Raw genomic sequence first — 24,735 nt, 5'->3', positions numbered from 1 at the left:
GGTGGAGAATTGGTTACTGAATTGTCAAGTGGTCATTTGGGAAATCAGAAAATTCACTTCCCATTCCTTGTGGTCTCAGATGACCCCATTGTTCCTTCGGATTTTCTGTGTTAGAATTAGGAAGTGAAGAATTTTTGTGACATAGTATTGTCCCCAAACAATTCTGTAAGCACTGGAATGGTGTTTCTCAATCTTGGTGACTTCCAAATGTATGTACTTCAGTTCACAGAATTCCTCAATTAGAGTAGCCATAACTGCCATAACTGGAACTTGCAAATATTGAATTTTCCCAGCTTGAAAACTGCTGTAGAATGTTGTAAGAAATGAACAGAACAGAACAGAATAGAATAACAGAGTTGGGAGGGACCATGGAGGTGTTCTAGTCCAGTGTTTTTCAACCTTTTTTGTGCAAAGACACACTTTTTTCATGAAAAAAATCACGAGGCACACCACCATTAGAAAATGTTAAAAAAATTTAACTCTGTGCCTATATTGACTATATATAAGGTGTTTTTCCCACGGCACACCTTACACTATCTCACGGCACACTAGTGTGCCGCGGCACAGTGGTTGAAAAACACTGTTCTAGTCCATCCCCCTGCTCAGGCAGAAAACCCTAAACCATTTCATACGAATGTTGTCCAATCTCTTCTTAAAAACTTCCAGTTTTGGAGAATTCACAACTTTTGGAGGCAAATGCTTAGCTCTGACTCATAAGTTATATATATGTTTACAGATGATCACTTGAAGAATTGTAGTTATAGACAAATAACACATTTCTTATGAAAAGAAATTGACTTATGTTAGATTTAGCCTAGTCACAAATGTTTGTTCAGCTCAGAAATTGGATAAAATCAAATAATGTTGCTGGTGTTTTTTAAAGCCCTGAAGTAGGACAGTGATATTGGAAGGGCAGCCCAAATTCCTGTCTTACAGAGATCTTTAGAAGCCCTCTGTTACACTTCAACCATACATGACATTAAAACTGAGCTGAGGGTACTTTTTACTGCACTTAAACTGTGAAACTTGTTTTAAGAGACCCATCTTTTTTCCTAATACTCTTTCAGAAGTAATTGCTGTTTTCTGCTTCCTTTTTTTTAACCAGTTATTTTTATTTAAGCTTTAAAATGATTGCTATTGTACTATTCTACTGGTTAGTTTTATATATTGGCATTGAATATGCAGGTATTTTACTTTTTAAAAATGAGTGCCTTTTTATTATATGTTACCTCAAAAATTAAAAAAATAGCAGAATAGAAATATTTTAAATATATAAATAATCTTGCCATGTTCTATATCACTACCAAATGGCAGAGGATTATTACTTGACTCATTTAATTGATGTATTAAATCTTTTTCTTTTTTGATGATTTGAATTATTTAAATTTCCAATTTCATTTACCTCAACAATTCCAAAGTTTATAATGTAGTTTGTGTTTAATATAATTCACATTTCATTTTTTTTAATCAGATGTGGTAGCAAACAAGGTGAAGAAGATTATAGACCACTTTTCGAGAACTTTGTTCAAGATCTTCTTTCCACTGTCAATAAACCAGAATGGCCAGCTGCAGAATTGCTACTTAGTTTACTGGGAAGATTACTGGTAAGTATATGGATTTTTTTTTTTAAGTTTGAATTTTAACGAACACTTGGCTGGCCAGTGAGGAGGTTGGGGAAGAATATGGGCCAGTCCTGAAGTCTGGGGAAGGCTCTGATGAGGACTTTGTGTCGGAGGCAGAGAGGGGGCCAGAGCCATATGCCAGTTATCAGTTCCTTCAGAGTCAGACATCAGTAAAGCAGACGAACAGCTGGAGCCTGTTCCCAGTGTGTGCATGCGCAGAGTTGCCAGACAAAAGGAAGAGCTAAAGAACAGGGGTTGACTTGGGAGTAAGGCCCAGGTGGGTGATGAATGGCACTCCCAGAAGAAATAAAAGAGGAGCGAAAGGGGAGTGGAGTTTGCAGGAGACAATTAGTTCGCTTAATTGGTTTGTGACTTTCCGTGACTCCTTGCCAAATTTTGCAGATACCGGCCTGTCAGCTTTCCAAGCCAAATAAGGTCTGTAACTGTAAATCCTCCCTTGAAAGACTTTGCTGGATGTGAATGAGCAGAATTCACAGTAAATTAATAAAATGGGTTTTTGTCGGGACAAGGAGTTCCTTCATGTTCTTGGGAAGTCTAGATCAGAACAGACTTTTCCTTCATCACAACTTAATACATCATTCTGAACTTCAGATGTTTTTAGTGAAAAGCACAGTCTCAGTGTGCATTTTTATAGGCACATCTTCTACTTTTTTCTTAATTCTGAACAATTGTCTTAGCAGCCCCAGATCCCAGAATATCTATAATCATTCCTCAAATGTAAGGAAAGTCAGTTTTGTGAATGCACAGATGAACACTCATAGAACTATAACAATGGGTAAATTAAAAGTTCAATGTTTAGGAATTTATTTAACAAAAAAATATTAAACAAAGTTATTTACCAAGTTGTAAATATATAAGAGCCAATATTTCTAGTTAGAAAAAAGCCAAAATTTATCTTGATTGGGGAAGAATAGTGCGAGAATTAACTCAATTAAAAAACTTTTTAACATGCAACTTAATACACGCCTGATAAAATATTAATGAAATACAAGATCAAAGACTGCATGTAAATAGATGCAGAATTTGAATATTGTAATAAAGAGTATGTAGCAATAGGAGTTTAAGTTAATATTAAATTTACTTCCAATGTTGTATTCAGAGAAAATTGGTACAAGAAGTTCTATTGTTGGCACATTATTCCATTGTTGATCACCAAACTAAATAATTCATTTTCTAAAAACTATAAAAAATGCAATGAGTAAGCTTGGTCATTTGTTGATATTTGGTAGCAATGTAGAAATGCTCAACCAAATGCCTAATTTTAGAAAATAATTTATATTAGAATTTATATTAGAAAATCTTGAAAGTTGAACTTTCCCTGCAACTTCCCTTTTTACTAAATGTTACTGAAGATATTTTTTATTAAATTTTATTTATCTATCCTGAACTAGCTTCCTATATTTTAGCAGTGGTAAGAATATTAGTACTTCTCATTGAAAAAAAAGTTTTTGAGCTCTTTCTTGGTAGAATGGCTAAACTGTATTATAGAACTATGCTTTGAAATATAAAATAACCTCATATTTAAAAAATAAATCTGTTATGCAATTCAATTTTAATTGGAAAGCATCATCTTTAAATTTTTATGTTTAGAGATTATTTCGGTTTTATAAGAAATTAGATTCTTAGTTTTGATTAATTTGTTATGAACATTTAATCAGTTAGATAACACTCTTTGAAAAGATGCATCAAAATACAAACATTCATCCAGAGTAGCAAGTAGCATTTGTGCAGGTAATAAAAAAGAATATGTTGTTTACTTTTAACTGTGGTTTTTAACTGTGCTTGTCCTTATGTACAACCTGGATATGGATGCATAATCTTGTAAAACTGCCTTTTAGCATATTTTTTGGAAACAATCAGGCAATATACAAAGCATATTGAGGGATATAAGATGGGTGTGACAAAAGTGTTCTGTTTTTGCTAGGTTCATCAATTCAGTAATAAATCAACAGAGATGGCTTTGAGAGTGGCATCACTTGACTATCTTGGAACTGTAGCGGCACGATTGAGAAAAGATGCAGTTACTAGCAAAATGGATCAAGGATCTATAGCTCGAATTTTAAAACAGGTTTGATGCTTTTCTTGGTTCTAAGGAAAAATGTTTGAATAATTATTGTAATAAAATATTTTATTAAGATGTATAATAAAGTATAATAAAAAGTAGCATGATACTGAATATATGTGTTGCTGGAAGAAATTATTTTGTACTTGTATTATTCCAACACATCCATGTTGTCAAATTATTCTTAGCAGAGAATTTAAAAAAAACAACTTTTTAATTTCAAAACAAACATACAAATCCTCCTTCTTTACATACTGTAGAAAGTGTATCAGCTGGTTACAAAAGGCTTTTGTGCATCTCTTCCACCATCATCAAATATAATTCATATTAATTCAAGTATCTTAACTCAAATATTTATTATATTACCATCATCATACCTCCACTTTTATTTGACTATAGTTATTTAAATGTCCTTCATCCTAAAATATACCAAGATTTAATACATAACCACATGCTGACATTTCATTTACTTATTTATAAAACCTCCATTAACATTAAATCCTCATATCCTGTTTTAGCTAAACATCCATAATATTTAATACCAAAATTTTCTAATCCTCCATGTATATAATTTATTATCATTATCCTTTCTTTATTTAACTATATCCTATATCATAACATTTTCCTCCTATTAGTTAAAACTTAAATGTGTCTAATTTTGTTTTTTATTATTATTGCTATTAACAATCTTTATATATAGTCCAAAAATATTTCTAATATTTCCTTCTCATATCCAATTATTACTTATCATAACAGCTCAATATTGTATACATTACTATCATTATCAATTTTTATTTAACTATACCTTTTATCACTGGATTTAACTAAGTTTAGTTAATTTTGAATTATACTCTTCCATCTATCAACCTGTATCTCTCCCAATAGCAAAGCAATCTTTTATCTACTGCCATTTGTGGATCCAATTCTCCAAACATCTTTTTAAACAAGTCTGTACAGAGTCCTCTTTGCACCTTCTTGTTTGTAGTATCTCCCATATAATGTTGACGCCCTCCTTCTGTTTCCTTTGTCAGCTTATCTTTAATTCTCAGCAGTGTTATCAAATATTTTGCAAATAGTATTTCATAGTCCATAAGTTCTTTGATGCCTTCTTCTCCTTCTATGTCCTGTCCTTCGAAATAATTTTTCTCTCCATTTAATTCCTCTTGGAATATTCCACTCTTTCCTCCCTCAGAAATAAACCAATGCCTTGATGCCTTCTTCTCCTTCTATGTCCTGTCCTTCGAAATAATTTTTCTCTCCATTTAATTCCTCTTGGAATATTCCACTCTTTCCTCCCTCAGAAATAAACCAATTGCCACGAATATCAACAGGCTCAAACTGTTTATATTTGTCTTCCATTTCAATTTTTTGAATTTCCATCTTCTTATTTTATATTTGATGAACATACTCAGTTTTTTCATCACATTTTGTTGCTAAATGCACCAAATGGTCCAATTTTTTCTCAATTCTTTCCTCTGTATCAAAGACCCTTTTCAAAACTAAAAGTATCGCTTGAAGAGACGCCATGTTTATACGCAGTTATATTTTTTCTTAGAAGCTCAGCAAGATTGAAACACACTCGCAAGCGAAAACAAACTACAGAGGAACAGCTGTACAATCTTATCAGATCTTAAGCCAGAGCAGCCAAGCAATAAAAGTGTTGAGATGTAAGCAGCCAATTTATAGCTTACAGAGAGTCAGAAGAGATGTTAGGGTAATCCATCCATTTGAAAAGGTTTACTTAGAATCAATCCATGTAAATAACATTTAGAAAGTAAGATAACCACTGTCCAGAACCATTACAAAAATCAAATTCGCCGCTAAGTTCTTCTATTCTTTGATTTAAGTTAGTTTTTAAATTTTATAGGCAGTCCATTTTTTAAAAACAATAAAAGTTTCTTACCAGCTTAACACTTCTCCATATTGCCCTGATTTTGTCAGCCTTGATAGACTGGAATTTTTATTGCCAGCAGAAGACTTTGCCTTGCTTTTCTCGGAGATTTTGCGATATCCCCGAGATCAGCAAGATGTAATCTTCCTGTTCACCATCTCTTCGGGATGATTTAGGTCCATTGGAACCCCTCAGAAATAAAAGTGTCGAGTGCGATCTCAGAGCTTTGAGATCGCGCGTCATCTCGTCATGGCATCAGCCCCTCCCCCTTAGCAGAGAATTTTTGATGTTCCTTATTTCAATTAATTTAACAATAATAATATTGAGAGACGAGCCAGTTTAATGTAGCTGTTAATGCATCAAGTTAGAAACTGGAAAATTCTGAGTATTGGGGGTGTTTTTTAGTGCCTTTGAAGTTATTCTTGACTCCTGGCAGTCTGGACAAGTTTCTGCAGTTTTCTTGGCAAGATTTTAGAAATAATTTGGAATTGCCTCCTTCCTAGGACTAAAAGAAAGTGACTGGCCCAAGGTCCCCTGTCTGGCTTTGCCATCTCCTTAGTTCATTGCAACCTTCTTTTCCCCTTCATGAAAAATCAGGATATGAAAAGAACTTACCTATTTTCTACCAATTCACTTCTGTGAACAGGTTGATAAGTTTTGTTCATTCCCTCACAATATAACTTTGTTAAATACGTGGAGTTTTCCTCTGATTCTTTAAATATCATGGGCATATAGATTGAATTCATGGATGTTTGTTCTCATTTGGAAATTAATTTTTTTAGGGCGACTGCAGTACCGGAAAGACTGATTTTGAGCCCTTTTTTTAATGAACAAAAATGAATTAGTATTGCATTCCAATATCTCATTTCTATCATTGATTAAAATCATAAATGTATTGTATTCCATAGAACCAGAAATTTCCTATGTAGGTAAGATTTTTATAAGCTATGATGCTTATCTTCAGTAAGCAACTTTCTTCAGGTAGTCCAATTGTGTAAATTATCTACTTCTGTTATGAACTGGTGACACAACCGTTAACAGGTTAGCTGCAATATCTGCCAATTCCTTAAAATTGTCTCCTTTCTGGAACTATCATTCCAAGCTTTAAGATTCATCAACCTTACTAGTATTTCTTTGAGTGTAGCTAATGGTAAGAGAGGGAAGATTCATTTCTAACAATATTGGCAAATTGTTTCAAAAGCGATGAAATGCAGGTTGCAGGTTTGCACTCGTGTCAGAAGCACTGAGACTATTTCTGGTTGAAAGGAATAGCCAGTGACATCACCATTGCTCAGGGGATTCCCAGTTAGGGGCTCCTTTCATGTCCCTGGCGGGAGCTGGATTAAAACACAAGCTCACCTGCCCCACAGCAGCACTTGAACACAGGATTGCTAACCTCCAATCTAGCATCTTAACCATAAGAGCTACCATGCTCCAAATCGCAAATTATGCCTCTCTAAATTTCTAAACATGCCTCTACAGCCACAAGTTACTCAACACAAGTAAAAAAAAAAAAAGTTGAAGTCTTGAAATTTAGATAGGCATTGCAAGTTATGACTGTCTAAATTTCAAGACTGCAACATTTATTTTATCAGCGTTGAGTACCTTGAGGCATGTTTAGAACACACAGCCATCTTGGTCTTATGTATTCTGATGTTGGGAAGAATGTCAAATGTATATTTCTATATTTTATAGGTCTCAGGAGGCGACGATGAAATCCAACAGTTGCAAAAGGCATTATTAGATTATTTGGAAGAAAATACAGAAACTGATGCATCATTACTGGTAGGTTGTTAGAATAAAAGTTGATTTAAAATATTTTTCTCAATAAAACTAGGTAGTGAGTTTTTAGACTCATGTATTCTGCTGTTGGGTTTCACTTAAATGGAGGCTGGTATTTTCCTTTCACACTGCTCCTTACTAAGGCCACTTTGGTGGGCTTTGGGTTTATTGTGTCTACTTTTGAGTCTACTGTGGAGGAGGTTCCAGTCATTTATTATTTTTCATTTATTTTGATTATTTATATCCCACCTTCATTCTTTATGCAAATAAATAATGCATAAAGGTGCCAAACATATTACACCTTCCTCCTCCTATTTTTCCCACAACAACCTTGTGTGATGAGTTGGACTGAGAGCCCAATGAGGCTCAATGACCTCAATACTAGCTCTCCCAGTTGCAGTTGTTAAGCAATCATGTGGGTTGTTAAGTGGAGTGCTGAAAAAATGGCCCTTTCCCTGTCTCACAACACCAGAGTGACCCGAGCCTGGGCCCTCTCCCTAACCCACCATGCCTGGTTTCACTTACCTTTGCCTTTTTCTGCAGTTGCAGCCTAGCCAATGCGAGACATGGCCTTCCTACTGAGGCTGCCTTGTGCCATCCTGCAAGTGAGCCCCAATCTCATGATTGTTGGAAGGCTCCTTCTCCAAATTGTATGATTTGGAGAAAGGGCCTCCCAAACAATCATGATAACTAACAACTAATAAGAACTAGCACTGATGATGTTGCCTAGTTTGGTAATGAAACATCTGCAATAAAACAAGCAAGCTCACAGAAAGCTACAAAAGCTACTGAATGCGATATTTCTAAAGAATTAGAAATCTGTTTAGCCTTCAGAATGATGTCATTCACAACACTTGGCAACTGGTTGTAAGTGCACGTGAAATATATTTGTGTGACCATGTTGGCAGCACTGTTTTTTAGTGTCTAGAAGTGCTTTACAGGTTATAAAACACCGATTCCAAGGCTGTCATAATTTTGAGTGATCATTTAAATGACTCTCAAAAATCAAGAACTACCTGCATGATACATAATGCCGCCTTTCCTCTAGAAAGTTCCAATTCAGTGATTATAGGAATTTGCCTTATTTCCAATGAGCACTAGTCCATTTCATGCAGTGTTGTTTACAGCTGATTTTCCCAGTGTAGATTTTTTTAGATTGAGAAAGTAACTTCCATCTTTCCTGACCAGTGGCTATGCTGGATCAACACACGACCTGATTTTACAACCTTTTTTGGTGTTGTTATTAAGCAAGCACTGCAATCATTAAGAGAACCCATTTTCTTCAATAGATGTTTTTTTACTAGAAACCGGAAGTAATTGCTTGAAACCAACAAAAACTGCTGAAAGTTATGGTAACATGACTGTGAAATGCTGCAAATGGCCATAAATGCAAACTGGTGCTGAGCACTCAAAATTCATATAACTGGGGTAGTAATGCTGCTGTTGTAACTACAGAACTGGGTGATAAGTAGCACTGAGCAGGTCCATCATAATTTTGAATGGTCATTACATGAGGATTACCTGTATCTGCTTTAACTGGTAGCAGCTCTCTTGAATTATATTAATATTTTTAATCCCAGGAAATAATATAATGTTGAAAACATTTTTTTAATTGAACAGCCTCTGACTTTTTTCTTTCTTCCCATTCATGGTCCTATTATACCAGTTTTCTCGGAAATTTTATATAGCTCAGTGGTTTCGGGATACTACTATGGAGACTGAGAAAGCAATGAAGTCTCAGAAGGATGAAGACTCATCTGAAGGAACTCACCATTCAAAAGAGGTTGAGACAACAGGACAAATTATGCATCGAGCAGAAGGTCGCAAAAAATTCCTTCGAAAAATCATTAAAACAGCACCATCTCAGTTCAGTACATTAAAGTGAGTTTTCTGGATTGTTCAGTAAAAACAGGTTTATTTATTTTAAGGTCCTTTTTGGCTTTCTTTGTGTCCTGTACTTTTTTCCTTAAAGTCTAAAGTAACTATGTGCAAACTTTGTTACAGGATGAATTCTGATACTGTGGACTACGAAGATGCTTGCTTGGTTGTGCGCTATTTGGCCTCTATGAGGCCGTTTGCCCAGAGCTTCGATATTTATTTGACACAGGTAAACTCTGCTGGAAGTTTTAATGCAGTGAGGATTGTCTCCTGATTCCAAGCACTTAATGCAGTAATGTGCAATATCTGTTCATTGTTGAGCATAGGTATTTAATAGGCTGTGATTACACCACGTTTCCATGGTTCTTTTTATCAGTTACATGAACATTTTTATTTATTCTGCATGCCTTTCATACCTTCCTAAAATGTGATACATTCTATGCATGAGACCATTCAATCGAATCATTGTCTTAAAAGGATAAGGAAGGATAATACCTTTTCATGAACTTCATCTTTATTGATTTGCATTTATTATTAGGGATATGAGCTGTATCATGTTTGCAATTGTTATAGCACTGTCATAAATATAATCTGAATTTAACGAAGTGATTGCTCACATTTCTTGGAGAATGAATTACCAGATATAGACGACCAATATTTTCCCCCATCTGAACTCTGTTTAATCAGTTTATACATCTGCCAAACTTGATTGAGATTTTGAGCATTGAATTAAGAACAAGTGAACAAAAAATAACTGAATCAAAAGGGAAAATATAATAGTTGAGATCAACCATAATAATTCTCTTTCATCTTTAGAGCCGCAGTCCCCAACCTTTCCTCCTCTGCGGACCTGCAGTGGCTGGGGGGCAGGAGAGGGAATGCTTTCACCTTCATACCCACTGCTTGCACAAATGCAGTTTTGTGCACTTCCACGTCATTTCTGCGGCCCAGTTCTAAAGAGGCCAAAGCCGGCACTGGACCACAGACCAGGATTTGGGGACCCCTGCTTTAGAGAATATAACAACTTTCTCCAGTGCTCAGAGTAAAAGTCATGTTTTCAAAGTCTAGTAAAAGGCCATCAGGGTTACAACCTGTTGCATCCTGAGAATGCTGTTCCATAGGGCAGGTCCCATAACAAGAAGGCATGCATCTTACATCCCATCATGTGGTATGACTTCATAGAAAAGACTCAAAGCATGTCAACCCTATTGGATCTTATGGGACATTCAAACATAATTAAAGCCCGGTGGTTCTGTAAATAATCCTGTATCATGTAGGATTTTGTAAATGGTAAACAGTACAGACCCTTGAATTGCACCTGGACGTTTTAAGGATATATGCAGTTGGCAGATCAGATGGATTTGTGCAAAGGCCTTTCTGGCTGCAGCTGCCATCTGCTAAAAATCAGGTGCCAAAGATCTCTCAAATTGTGCATCTTGTCTGTCTGGGGGAATGATACCGTATCTAGATTTAATGATGGAAGATCACCATATTGGGGGCGTGGGGGTGGCTAAGACCCACAGCATTCAGTATGATTAAGTCTAAATCTGTTCTTCTCCATCAGGACTCCTGCAGCCTCCAAATGCTGGGAATTTTTTTTTAAGTATAACTTTATTGGCCGGGGTGGAGAAGCATAATATGCTTCATCCTTACATTAATGATACTTATACCATGCAAATGGATAATCTTGCCAGGAAACCTCATGTAGTTGTTAAATAGAAGTGGGAAATTTTGAATCTTGATCCTCTCTTCTGGGGTGTTAGCAGTTCCTTCACCTCAGACTTTGTATCTTCTGTAGATTTTTATGAATACTGTCTATTCCCTTAACTAAGACATTTACAAAGATAATAAACAGTGCAAGGCTCAAAATCGAATGCTGTGATATTCCACTGCATTCCTTCTCCTATGTGGACATAGACCCATTAAGGATCATAGTTGTTCAATCAAATGTGAAACTATCTGATAGTGGGATCATCCATCACACATTTGGTCTAACTTATCAAATTTTTTACTAAAGTTTAAGTACGCTACATCCACTGTATCTCCTTAGTCTACTAATCTGGTCACATTGTCAAAGAAATATCAACCCTCTATAAGAAAACAATAAAAATTTGTCTCGCACCTATTTTGAACAAATCAATGTTGGTTTCTGATAAACTGTTAGAAACGTAGGGTTCACAAGCCCATTCCTTTCAAGGATTTTGCCAGGTATTGATGTCAAACTATTGTTATAATTCTCTTTGCAAGGTTATGACAGATGATTAAATAGCTACTTTTTATTTTGCTTTAATCTTGGAATGATTCCACTGCATGTTTGTTTTCAGAAAGTAATAAGTAGTGATTAACAAATGCCATTTTTTAAAAATAGATTCTGCGTGTGCTTGGTGAAAATGCAATAGCTGTTCGAACAAAAGCCATGAAGTGTTTGTCTGAAGTAGTTGCTGTGGACCCCAGCATTCTAGCCAGGGTAAGAAAAAGAAAAGGAGAGACAATATCTAACCAGCCATTTGTATTTATTCTCTCAAGCAACTCTTCTGGTTTTGTTTATTTTGCTTGTTGTTTATAGTTGGATATGCAACGAGGTGTTCATGGACGGTTAATGGATAATTCCACAAGTGTGCGAGAAGCAGCTGTGGAGTTACTGGGTCGGTTTGTGCTTTGTCGACCACAGCTTGCCGAACAGTATTATGACATGCTGATTGAGCGAATATTGGTATGAATAGTTTTACATTTTCCTCTGTTATGTATGAGCATTTATAGACTGAAATTTGAAACATAGTTACAGTTTTTGTTAATCCAAGCTTCTTGGATTTTATTATGGTAGATTAGGAGAACTTTGTCATTTGCAGAAATTTTTTAAAAAAGTGCACCATATAACCATAATGTATCAACTATTGGTTGCTATTAAAGTTTTTATATCTGTTTTTTATTTTTATTTTTTAGTTAATAATATGCAATGTTGTAAATTATAGAAAATATGTTTGTCTTCTTTTTCCTCCCTTAGGATACTGGTATTAGTGTCAGAAAAAGAGTAATAAAGATTCTTAGAGATATCTGCATTGAACAACCAACCTTCCCCAAAATTACAGAAATGTGTGTGAAAATGATTCGCAGAGTTAATGATGAAGAAGGCATTAAGGTATATGCAGCATGTGTTGCTTCTGTTATAGCTTGCTTTGATTTTACTTTCCCTTGACTTATACATTCACGTTAAATTGAGCTGAGCTCTTGTGAGCAATGTTACTGTAGCTTGGCTAGTAGTGGTAATAATGCTGCTTATTGAAATTTATACTTACTTCTTTTTCAGGTTTAACGACTTAATTTTCTTAATAGATATATTTTTTATTTACAGAAATTGGTAAATGAGACATTCCAGAAATTATGGTTCACTCCAACCCCACATAATGACAAAGAAGCTATGACCAGAAAAATCCTGAACATCACAGATGTGGTATGAATGGGACTATTTGTAGTAAACATTTATGTCTGTGTTCAAAAGTATATTTTCCTAGTATTTCTTTTTCATCTTTTTAAGACTAAGTGTTACTTCATTGGTGTCACTCAAACAAAAGCAATACAGGTAGTCCATGAGCTTCAACAGCAATTGGGAGTGAACACAATGTAAGTTGTCAAGTGTGACAGCATTGCTTAGCTACAGAAATTCCTATAGTTCCAATTGCCATTTTTAACGGAATCTCACAGTCCTTAGATGGGGTAGCTTTCTGCTGGCACTACCAGACTTCCTGATGGCACAGCCAAAGTCACTGAGGAAGCCGGCAGGAATTTATAGTCCCAGACCCGCAGGCAAGTAAATGGCCATTAAATCAAGGAGGAAATGAAGGAGCGCAGGAGGAGGAAAGGGAGGATGTGTGAGAGGTATGGGAAGGTTGTGAAGTTGGTTTGGGGAGGTTGCTAGGGGATGGTATAGGTTGGAGAGGGTTAGGGGATGCAAGGAGCACCACATGGGAGAGAAGGAGGGGGAGTGCAAGAATAAACTTGCAGGTGGGGGGGGGTGCATAAGTGCAGTGTGTGCTGGGGTGTTGGAGTGTGTGAGAATGGATCAGCGAGGAAGTATGAGAGAAGTTCTACACAGATCATTGAGGATATGAGGGGGTGCATGAGAAAAATCTTAGGGATCAGAAAATTTACCCTGGATGTGACTCAGGGAGGGTGTGAGGGAAACATAGAATCAGGGATGCTGCCTAGGAGTGCACAAGTGGCCAATGCAGCATCAGCATAGAGGGGTTGGGGCAGAATTTGTGCCCCAGCAATTCGTAACCTTCCTTTCTGGCTTCCTATTGACTTTCTAGGGAAGCTGACAGGGAAGATTGCAAATGGTGATGATGGGGCACTTGTCAACTGGTCATTTGAATGAATTGCCAAGCTCCAAGTTCAGAATCACATGACTACAGGAGTGTTGGGTTAGCTGGAACTCCAAGGACCAGCTGTATTAATCATTAATTCAGTGCTGTCATTACTTCAAATGGTTGCTGAATGAATGATTATAGGGCAAGGGCTTCATGTAGTACAAATATTTTATTTTTCTGGTTGGGTTTTGAAAAATCTGAAAAATTGTTTTATTGCTACATGTGCTAAGTAAAGGTTGGCTATTTTATAAAAGAAGGGTAGAGATTTTATTGAATTGTATCTCTCATTAGCTCTAGCTGGCAAAGGGCAAAATATGATAAAAAGGACAGTCTGCCAACATCTGGAGAATTACGCATTATGCACTGCTATTTTACACTCTGCTTTGTTGGATTTTGTGTTTGTGTAGTGTCTGATCCCAACCACTTTGTCTAAGGCATTGTGTTATGTGCTTTGTTGCCTAACAAATTATAGTTGGACCACGATTTAGCACAATATATGTATCCAAACTTTTAGGCACTTATCAATATATTTTAAACATTTGTTTTTATTAGCTAGATTAATATGATGTAGAACTTATTTCCCAATAGGTTTGTGTTTATAAAACTTATAGCATATTTGAATTTTTTAAAATTAGTGAGAAAAATTGGAATAGCATAATGTGGAAGAAAAAAATATATATAATTGCATTATATAATGCTATCAAGTTCAGCTAAGACCCTAATTAAGGATTCTTGAAAACAATCCATTTTACTTGGATATCTTGTTTATTAGGTATAAACAATTAACTTTTTTTGTATGAAAGTTGAAGATGTACAAATGCTTCAGTAGATATTTAATCTGTTAAATGTCAATTAAAATAGTGTTATGAAAATAGCATTGATATGTGCATAGACCAAGCTTCTGGAGGAAAAACATTTGTCCTACTATGTATTAGTTTAGCATTCTATGTTCAAAATTACAGGTTTCTCTCCCCTAATTTGGTGGTTTTCATAGATTATGAACAGCTTTCTGAGAAATTGATGTATTTTATAGATATTCTCTGTGTGTATTAATATGTGAACTCAGAATGTAACAAATAAATTTATTTGCAAATAAATTTTACACTTCTTTTTCATAGGTTGCAGCTTGTAGAGATACAGGATATGATTGGTTTGAACAGCTTCTTCAGAATGTACGTAATGATTCAGATATTCTGGACCTTGATTTCATTCAAATACCTTTTATTTTTATCTTTTTTTCAAACAGAATTGATGCAGCTTTTTAGTAACACAACAAATAGAAAAAGGATATTCAAATTAATCAATACAAAGTGTAAAAATCAATTAACAATCTAATAAGAATTTAGGAGGTCCCATTATCAGTAAAAAATGACTTTCTTACTGGTTTGTAGGTAAATCAAACGAAAGAAATGAAAAGAATCTCTCCCCAATGTATTGGAAATATTGACATGCCTCCTCCATCCATTAGGCAAGACACTATGATAATTCAAAAATGAATTACATTATTTCATGGATGAATATCTTCTTCATATTGCTTATTCATTAATGCTTTTTACATATTATTCTTAATTCTTGAAAGGCTACTTTGCGTAGCTTAGTTTTCTTGACATATTTATTAAGGCATGTATCCTAGTTCAGTTATAAATAATTTAAAAAGCTTTAAGACTTGTAGCCCAGGTTTATGATAAGCAGTAAATGAATATACACATGAATAACAAGCAAAGTGAGTTAGTTCACATTTTTTTTAGAATAATGTATACTATTTGATAAATATTTATTGACTGTTTAAGCTTCTAAATAAAAATCAATTTAAATTAACACTTTAAATAAGTTTCCTTAAAATGTATTTTGGGGTAATCTGTTCTCCATTATTACTTCAAATTAGTGGTTTATTTTTGTTATATCCAGTTAGATGCTGTCTTTAATTTTCTTTTACAAAAGACTATATTCTGTTTATTTTACAGTTGTTAAAATCAGAAGAGGATGCGTCATACAAACCTGTCAAGAAAGCCTGTACTCAACTTGTGGACAATTTGGTTGAGCATATTCTGAAGTATGAGGAATCTTTGGCAGGTAAAGCATCTATGACCATTTCAATCATATACTATTAAAATAGCTTGTTGGTAGCAATTTAAAATTAAGATAGCTTGCTGGTAGCAATTTTTCCTCCTTTCTTTGTGTGCACAGATTTCTCTTTTCCTCTGTTTCTTTTAAACCTGTTATTTTCTGTCTCTTCCTTTATTTCTGCTTCTTATAACATCAGTAGGGAAGCATTTCTGAGCAAACTTATATTAGAGCATTTAGGCAATGTCACTCTTACATAAACAAATCTACCTAATTTGTTAAAAGCCACCAACAGATTAGCCCCTCAGAGACAAGGAAATTTATATCAGTGCAACGAATTAATAGAATGGAGTGGAAGGGAAAGGGAAAGTGGGAAGGAAGGAAGATAAAGAAAGAAAAGAAAACCTTCATCCAGCCTCTCCAGTCTTCTACAAAAAATGCTTGCATAGTACTCCTACTTAGAAGCCACTAGATTTCCTGCGGAAATAGAAAACAACTTTCTTACAAGCCATTGGGTGGCAGCAAAGATTCTCTTCTGGGTGGTTGAAAAATGCCTCCAAAAGAGGCAAAACTTTTTTGATACGCCTATTTTCCTCAAGAAAAGGTTTTCCTTTGCAATTTAAGAGACTAATTTCTCACTGTTTTAATTCGTTAAAAAGTTAAAATGACCACTAATATTAATGGACAGAAGGAATAAATACTGTAATGAATTTTAGACACTTTCTTGTGAGAGTGGACCCTTAGATAAAGGGGTTTTACTTTTCATCACAATTTCAGTTTGTGAGGGGAAATGCTCAATAAAGCATGACATGATGGTTTATCTCAGCCTTGTTTGACATCACAACTTATTTGGTTATTTTATTTATTTCATTACTGCCTTTATTATTTTTACAAATAGTTCAAGGTAATAAACACGTCCAACACATCTTAGTTTTTCTGGTGTAATGTGTTACAGTATCTTGAAATTACATTCCTATTAACTTGGAATGGCTATCATTTGTTGTTGTTCGTTGCGAAGTTGTGTACGACCCATTGCAACCCCATGGACAACGTTCCTCCAGGCCTTCTTGTCCTCTACCATCCCCCAGAGTCCATTTAAACTCATGCTGACTGCTTTAGTGACTCCATCCAGCAACCTTAGTCTCTGTCGTCCCTTTCTTCTTTTGCCCTCAGTCTTTCCCAGCATTAGGCTCTTCTCCAGTGAGTTCTTCCTTCTCATTAGGTGTCCAAAGTACTATCCTTTATGAATAGACAAACTAGAAGTAATTGCATAATTTTTCAGAATTGCAGTGCAAAGGAAGGCCAAATCACATTCAGGTTTTGTTTTATTCTTTAATTATGCTCTTAGTGTTTCTGCCTCAGGCTCTTAGCCACAGTATAGAACTGGAAAGCTTTCAGGAATAGGATATAGTATAAAAAAACTAGATCACTTGATTTGCAGTCACCCAAGAAAGTAGGAGTTCAATCACTTAGGTACTTCTGCTAAAAGTTAAAAGGAACTGTTATGTGAAATATCCATTATCTTTTTGATTCCTTGGGGTCATTCTGAAGAGGAATATGAAAAAGTGGGGGTCTGTCCAGATGAGCTCATATTATTATAATGCAAAGGATCACAATTAAAGTGAGACTTTATAACTATTAAAATGTGCATTGTTAGTTTAATTTACATTGGGAAAATAATATTGGTTTTCTGAATATAGTGTTTCCTATTGCTATATGATTTATTTATTTATTTAAAATATTGTCATGGTGATAATATTGAACGTAAGACCGAATAATATCTGAAATCTATGATAATAGTACTAGCTTTAAGACTGGAATCAGGTTTTGGCCTGATCAATAATATTTCTGTTTGGGCTATCATAAACAGTGGCTTACAAAGCACATGAAAGGATAAAGGAACTGTGTGGTGCCCAGCGCTTTCCCAGTCAGCAATCATTTATTTTTGCAGCACAATATGATGCTACGCATAATCAGGCCAACTATAAATATTCTCACTTGAGAGACTTGATTCAGCTGGCCATTTAGATTAATGATTGATTGGCAGATGAGTGTTTGTGTGGGCTTATATAAATAATGATATTTCTTTTCCAGATTCTGACAACAAGGGTTTGAATTCAAGTCGCTTGGTAGCTTGCATAACCACTTTATTTTTATTCAGCAAAATCAGGCCTCAGTTAATGGTCAAACATGCTATGACCATGCAACCATATCTTACAACTAAATGCAGTGTAAGTATTAACATATCCAGATTGCTTATCTTTATAGTATCTGTTTCAGCTGAAGTTAAGATTAATGTATGGGTAGAAACCACTAAAATCTGCTTTGAGACTATTTAGTTGTCCGCTTCTAGGGTTGTTCTTACTACTATTTAACTTTTATCATTCCCATTGTTGTGTTTTAATAAGCTGCTTTAAAATTCTTTTTGAATTTATTACATCTATTCTTCTAGGTTTTAAATTTGCTTGTTAAATGACTTGTTTTGAAGAATTTTTAGACAATAAGAACAATTTGATAATGGAATTGATTATCCAGAGAGAAGTGAGTTTGGAAATGTGGAAAGTGGAGATGTTCAAAGAGAAACTACGTAGCTTTTTTCTGGGACTTCTTTCATTCATATTCTTGCACTGAGCAGGGGATGGACTTAATTGCCATTTCCAACTTTGTGTTTCTACGTTTTGTATGTTTTTATTTTCATTCTAACATTTCTGCCCCATTTTTCATCATTTAAATGATTCAAAAGTAGGATAGAAACAATCCAGTCTATCAGCCCTTTAAGATTTTCTCAGGTACCTTTTGAGTAATGAGAGTTGCACACTAAAAAAAAGGTACTAGTTCATGTACACAAGTTGTGACTGCTGAGTTGTTATTCCATGGTGTTGTATCATTCAGTAGCATGGATGCTTTATTCTAATGTTGAACTTGAGCTTTTCATGATATAGTAAAGGATCACAATAGACATAATTAATTGAATGCAATATTTTCTATAGAACCAAAATGACTTCATGGTCATCTGCAATGTTGCTAAGATCTTAGAATTGGTAGTGCCACTGATGGAACACCCAAGTGAGACTTTCCTTGCTACAATGGAAGAAGATCTTATGAAGCTCATAATCAAATATGGCATGACAGTAAGGTTTAATTTCTACTTTAAAAATCACCTTGTTTTACTGCGGTAGAAAATGCTGTATTTCAAAGGGAACATTGAAATTGTAGTCATTATGTTGATTTTATGAATATAAAAATATGGTTAGCTAATTCACTTTTTTATTTTAACTATTCATATGCTACTTGAATATTGTTTAAGTAAAACAATATTTTACTTAAAACTATTTGTTTATTTTTGTATACAAGTAAACAAAACTTTGCTTGTTTAAGTAAAGAAGATAGAAATTATTAAAAATAATAAAACTATTTTTAAAATAAAAACTATTTTTATGATGGCCTTGAAGTCTAACTAAATCTGTAAAATAAGAGCAGAACATTGATTTCTCCATTACTCTGCAATAATTTCCCCCCTTTGTTTCTAGGTAGTGCAGCACTGTGTCAGCTGTCTTGGAGCTGTTGTTAACAAAGTCACACAGAATTTTAAATTTGTATGGGCTTGTTTTAATAGATACTATGGTAAGTTAAATATTTAGATTTTTTAAATGAATATTCTTTTAAAGATATACAATGTTTATGAAAACAGCATTATAAAATAGGTTTTCTAATTTAGGTGCACTTTCAAAACTAAAAAGTCAACATCAAGAAGATCCAAATAGCACTATACTTACAGCAAATAAACCAGCACTCCTAAGATCCCTTTTTACTGTTGGAGCTCTATGCCGGCATTTTGATTTTGATCAAGAAGATTTTAAAGGCAACAGTAAGGTAATACAATATTTAAAAGTATATTTGGATGGATGGAAATCTCTAATACAACCATTATTTTTCTGTTTTTAGATATTAATAAATGTCTTTAAATGGAAATGAAACTTTCCTTCACTTTTTAAATTATTGTACCCTTTTCCTTTTTAAACAGGTTAACATAAAGGATAAAGTACTTGAATTGTTAATGTATTTTACCAAACATTCAGATGAGGAGGTACAAACAAAAGCTATCATTGGTCTAGGTAAGATTTTATAACAGATTTGAAATACATTATGTATATCAGTAGTTGCTTGTGATCATTGCAAAATGACTGCTGCTTCAATAAAACAGTCCAAGATAATTTATTAATATAGTTTGGATTATTGTAATAGTCTCTAGCAGCTATATTCAGAAAAGGAAAGATGGTGCAAATTTGCTAGCATGTATTTTTGTATATCTAATTGTGTGCCTTTGATGCAGCTTACTATTGTATAGTTCTGTTTTTTAAAACATATTAATAATTTTGTATTTGTGCAGTTTGCAATAACTATAAAATGTAAATAAGCAGTTGTGGGCAGTTACAGGTATGGCACGAAGTACTGGTACAATCTTTACAAGAAAAAGGTTGCCTGCACTTGTGCTAGTCCTCCTATGCCTAGGTGATGTCAGTGTTGTTAGTTATTGTCAAGTCTGTATTTAGTAAGACCACATTTATTCATCATGAGCGTGTGTGGACTTGTCTTACTTCATAGGAACCTGATTGGGAAGGATGGGGAAATTACCAGATTCAAGATTTATTCACCACTATTCTTTGTGCATCATAGCCCCAATACTGAAATTGGATGGGGTTGAGGCAATAATTTATTGTAAGACCTTTAACTGTCACTAGAGGTGCTGCTATGATTGCCTTCTTGAGGTCCTGATTTCATATTGATAGTGGTATTGAAATCATCTAAGCTTTTATTGGTGAAGTGACTTCTCCATATCTTTGGGTATGAATTCTAGATGGTTTCATGATTTAAAAGCCTCTATAAAAATCAGATGCTTGTTCCAAGTTATTTAGCATGTTACGCAAAATTGGCATTAAGTGGTTTCTGCTTTAACATATGTCCTGGAGAACTTCTTGATATTCTGAAGACCTCTGGGAATTGAGATGGCTCAAGAGATGGCCGGAGTAGTACTAGGTGAAAAACATAAAAAGTGAATTAACTAAACACAGTTACACATCCATGTTTAATACTAAACCATGGTAATAATAGTGGCAAACTGTTTCTACTTGTCTGCTCTTATTACACCTGCAGATTTGCATTCAATAGCCTTGTTTAGGGTTGCCTATATCCTTTTGATAGAGAGGTGGAAGAAGATCTAACCATTAGCTAATGTGACATTTTTGTGAGGTTTGTCAAAGATAAAATTGTCCACATTTCTTCAAATTATATACCAAATGGACAGAGTTTTTCATACCGTTTTGGATTGTTTTTCCAGAGATCAAGGAGCAGAGTTCTCCATAACAGGAGTTGTGCCACCTGTGAGCCAGAGCCTTGCACTGGTTTTTTTCAGTACTTGGTCATAGTATGTGCAACAGTATTCTGGAGTGATAAATGCCTCTTTAAAGGAGGAGAACTATCACATACAGTGAGACCTCGGGTCCCAAACGGCTCAGATGATGAACAATTCGAGTGCCAACCAAAAAAATCTGCTAACACTTTCACTCAAGTCACGAACACATCCTTAGGTGCCGAATAAACACAGCCACAGCAATTTCCCCTGCCGCAGCATTTTTTTTGTGTGTGTGCATGCGCAGTCAGTCTTACTTCTGGTCACGACCAAATCGGGTGCCAACCAAAGTCCTGGAATGGATTATGGTCGGCACCTGAGGTCCCACCGTGACGCGTCAAAACCGCGCTCGATTAAGCCGCGCCCGATTAAACTGCGTCGCTGACGTCATCAACAGGGCGACAAAAGCCAGCGCGGAGAAAGAAGGGCGCTTTAAATAGCGCTTTGAAAGCAAGCCGATTCAACTTAAGGTAAGGGTTAGGTTTAGGGTTAGGTTTAGGGTTAGGTTAAGAGTTAGGGTTAGGTTTAGGGTTAGGTTTAGGGTTAGGTTAAGGGTTAGGGTTAGGTTAAGGGTTAGGATTAGGTTTAGGGTTAGGTTAAGGGTTAGGATTAGGGTTAGGTTTAGGGTTAGGTTTAGGATTAGGTTTAGGGGGGTTAGGGTTAGGTTTAGGGGTTAATTTTAGGTTTAGGATTAGGTTTAGGGGGGTTAGGTTTAGGTTTAGGGGTTAATTTTAGGTTTAGCGTTTACAGCGTGCTTCTGTCTCCGCGCTGTTGTCGCCCTATTGATGACGTCAGCTACGCAGTTTCGTCGAGCGTGGTTTAGTCAAACGCGGTTTTGTGGTGGAACCGAGGTCCCATTGTACCTTGAAGGAGGTAGTGATGTATTCTTTCCTGAATTGAATTATCTCTTGAGCCAATCACTAACCTGATCTCCAGTCTTTCCTTTCTGGGGCTTGAGTTACAGAGGAAACAGATTTTCAGTCTTTCTTTGGATGGAAAAAAGCAGTAGTCACATAGTCAGTGAAGTTTGTTGGTTGGAGGGAAAACACTCTCAACTGATCTTATTAGATCTCTCAAAAGCATTTTATATTATCTACCATTGTATTATTTTAGACCCATGATGGGAAACCTATGGCATGTGTGCCACAGGTGGCATGCAGAGCCATATTTTCCAGCACGCAAGCTGTCAGCTCCAGCGCGCATTCATGTGCTGGCCAGCTTATTTTCGGCCTTCCAGAGCACTGGGGGAGGTTGTTTTCGCCCTCCCCAGTCTTCAGGAAAGTCTCCGTAGCCTGGGGAGTGCCAAAAATGGACCCAACAGGCCAACCAGAAGTTCGGAAACGATCTGTTTCCGGCTTCCAGAGGGCCTCCGGGGGGCTGGGGGAGGCTGTTTTCGCCCTCCCCAGGCTCCAGGAAAGCCTCCGGAGCCTAGGGAGGGTGAAAAAGAGGCCCAACGGGCCAACTGGATGTTTGAATCATTTTGAACTTCCGCACGGGGTGTGTGTGTCATGCGCACATGCACAGGGGTCACATGCGCAGGTAGGCGGAACGCACAATTTTGGCACACATTTACAAAAGGTTTTGCCATCACTGTTCTAGACTATGAGAACTAGAAGCAGAAAACATTCTTTTATGGTGCTTCAACTCCTTCTGGAGTAGAAAATTCTCTTTGGTATTAATGCAAAAAGGTCTTTGTGCTCCTGGCCTCTCTCCAGTGTGGGTGTTTATGGTAGTTTCCTATACTATTCAAAATCTACATGAAACTACTTGGAAAGTTTATTCTGTTTGGGTTGAAGTATCAGTATATTGATGATATTCAATTAGGGAAACTGTAGAGATTCATTCCCCAAAATTCTGTTATGGATCTTAATTCCATATGAGGCAAGAAGACTTTGGCCCTAGAAGCATTCCTTATTAGTGGCATCCACCTGACAATATAATATTTTGGGTCATAAGTGATAGGAAGCCCTCAATTTGCTTGCCCTTTTGCAAAATCTTTAATGCTGCAATACTCCACTGGATATTTATAGTAACAATGAAGCTACTCTTGTAACTTACGTTTATTTGTACCTGGTTTGACATTCTTAATTCTGTTACTTTATGAATAAATCTGAAGTGTTTTGAAGCAGGATAATATCAAAATGTTTGTATAAGTAAGGAGACAATAAAATACAAAGAAACAAAACATTTCCTGTGGTAGAAAGTTAGATATAAAGTTAAGAATTCAACTCTGCAACAAGATTTATTCAGTTGCATTTTCTTATTTTCCTCAGGATTCGCCTTCATACAACACCCAGGTCTAATGTTTGAACAAGAGGTGAAGACATTGTATAATAATATTCTCTCTGATAAAAACTGCTCAGTGAATTTAAAAATCCAGGTGTTGAAAAATCTCCAGACATACCTTCAAGAGGAAGATACACGTATGCAGCAGGCAGATAGAGAATGTGAGTGATAAATACAATTGCATTCAATAAATATTTTCAGTGTAATTGATTATATAGTATCAAGCTAATATTAAGTACCACAATTCAGGGTCCATATGTCTTTTTCAAGAGTGAGATAGGTAAAATGTAATGTTAATAAACTTTCTGTTGGCAACCCATCTAAATATTTCACCTATGTTGAGCTTTATTCACAGTATTCCAAAGTTAAGAAAGTTTGGCAGAAACCCACTCTTTCCTCCTAGTGTGTGTTGCTCAGACTGGGAGGTGTGCTACTCTACCTGATACACTCTTTCTAAAAATTTTCTGCAGCAATATTATAGAAAACATTCTTCATATTTGCCATTACTGAAGACTATTGGAGCATATGTCATCATTTATTTATTATATTCTTTTTTTCCTTTCTCAATTTCCTATTTTCAAATTATGTTTTTATTTTTCCAATATACTTTCCAAAAGGACTCTGGCTATGTGAATATATAATTCTCAACTCTATGGGTTTTGTGATTTAGAAAAGGACATTTGGTAGAATTGACAATTGATTTCACGCCCAAGGAAACCGCTCTATTCTTCAAGAGCACATAATGCAACTGAGCTATTTGTCTCAACCTTGGGTGAACCTTTGTCTGAACCTTGGGTGTGTGACCTTTTGGCTACCTGTGCTGCATTGAGTGAAAAGGAATTGTCTTGGGCCACATATAAAATATATAACATACTTAATGTATATAAATCTCAAAATAATACGGAACCACATTACCAACTGTCCAAGGCAGCATGCAGCTCATGGGCCACAAATTGAATAGATCTGATCTAAATAAAGCTAATCATTATGTTGGTTGATTCTAATGCATGGATAGAAAATCTTGTACCTCTGACCATTTTAGAATTTCAGTTCTGTTTAGAATTCTGGGTTCTGTTTCCAATTTTGGTTTTGAAAGTAAACATATCTGGCAATTCTTGAAACCATTAGAGCATCTCTTTCCATGCATGCATGCATGCATGCGTCCATCAATCCATCCATCTAATTTTATGCTGCCCATCTTCCTTACAAGGTGACTCTGAGTGGCTCTTCCCTAAACTCTTTGCCATAGAATGTTAAATGAAACTAAACTAATTAAATTTAACTGGCCTTCAGTTATTAAACTGAAAGAACTACAGAAGGGTTAAACATTGAAATATGATATTTATTTTTAT

General features: G+C 35.5%; 1 protein-coding gene across 1 annotated transcript in view; it reads left to right on the top strand.

Moving 5' to 3' along the window:
* NIPBL (NIPBL cohesin loading factor) overlaps positions 1-24,735 on the top strand; it is a 159,922-nt gene that overhangs the window by 121,922 nt on the left and 13,265 nt on the right. The window contains 17 exon segments of the mRNA XM_032214687.1: positions 1,472-1,604; positions 3,568-3,711; positions 7,292-7,381; positions 9,045-9,259; positions 9,383-9,485; positions 11,625-11,723; positions 11,823-11,969; positions 12,261-12,395; positions 12,609-12,707; positions 14,742-14,795; positions 15,588-15,696; positions 17,782-17,918; positions 18,678-18,818; positions 19,218-19,311; positions 19,406-19,560; positions 19,712-19,802; positions 23,371-23,544. Of these exon segments, the coding sequence (XP_032070578.1) occupies positions 1,472-1,604; positions 3,568-3,711; positions 7,292-7,381; positions 9,045-9,259; positions 9,383-9,485; positions 11,625-11,723; positions 11,823-11,969; positions 12,261-12,395; positions 12,609-12,707; positions 14,742-14,795; positions 15,588-15,696; positions 17,782-17,918; positions 18,678-18,818; positions 19,218-19,311; positions 19,406-19,560; positions 19,712-19,802; positions 23,371-23,544 (2,120 nt within the window).

This window comes from Thamnophis elegans, chromosome 3 (assembly GCF_009769535.1).
Source record: "Thamnophis elegans isolate rThaEle1 chromosome 3, rThaEle1.pri, whole genome shotgun sequence".
Lineage (NCBI taxonomy): Eukaryota > Metazoa > Chordata > Lepidosauria > Squamata > Colubridae > Thamnophis > Thamnophis elegans.
This window is presented reverse-complemented; position numbering and strand designations above follow the sequence as displayed.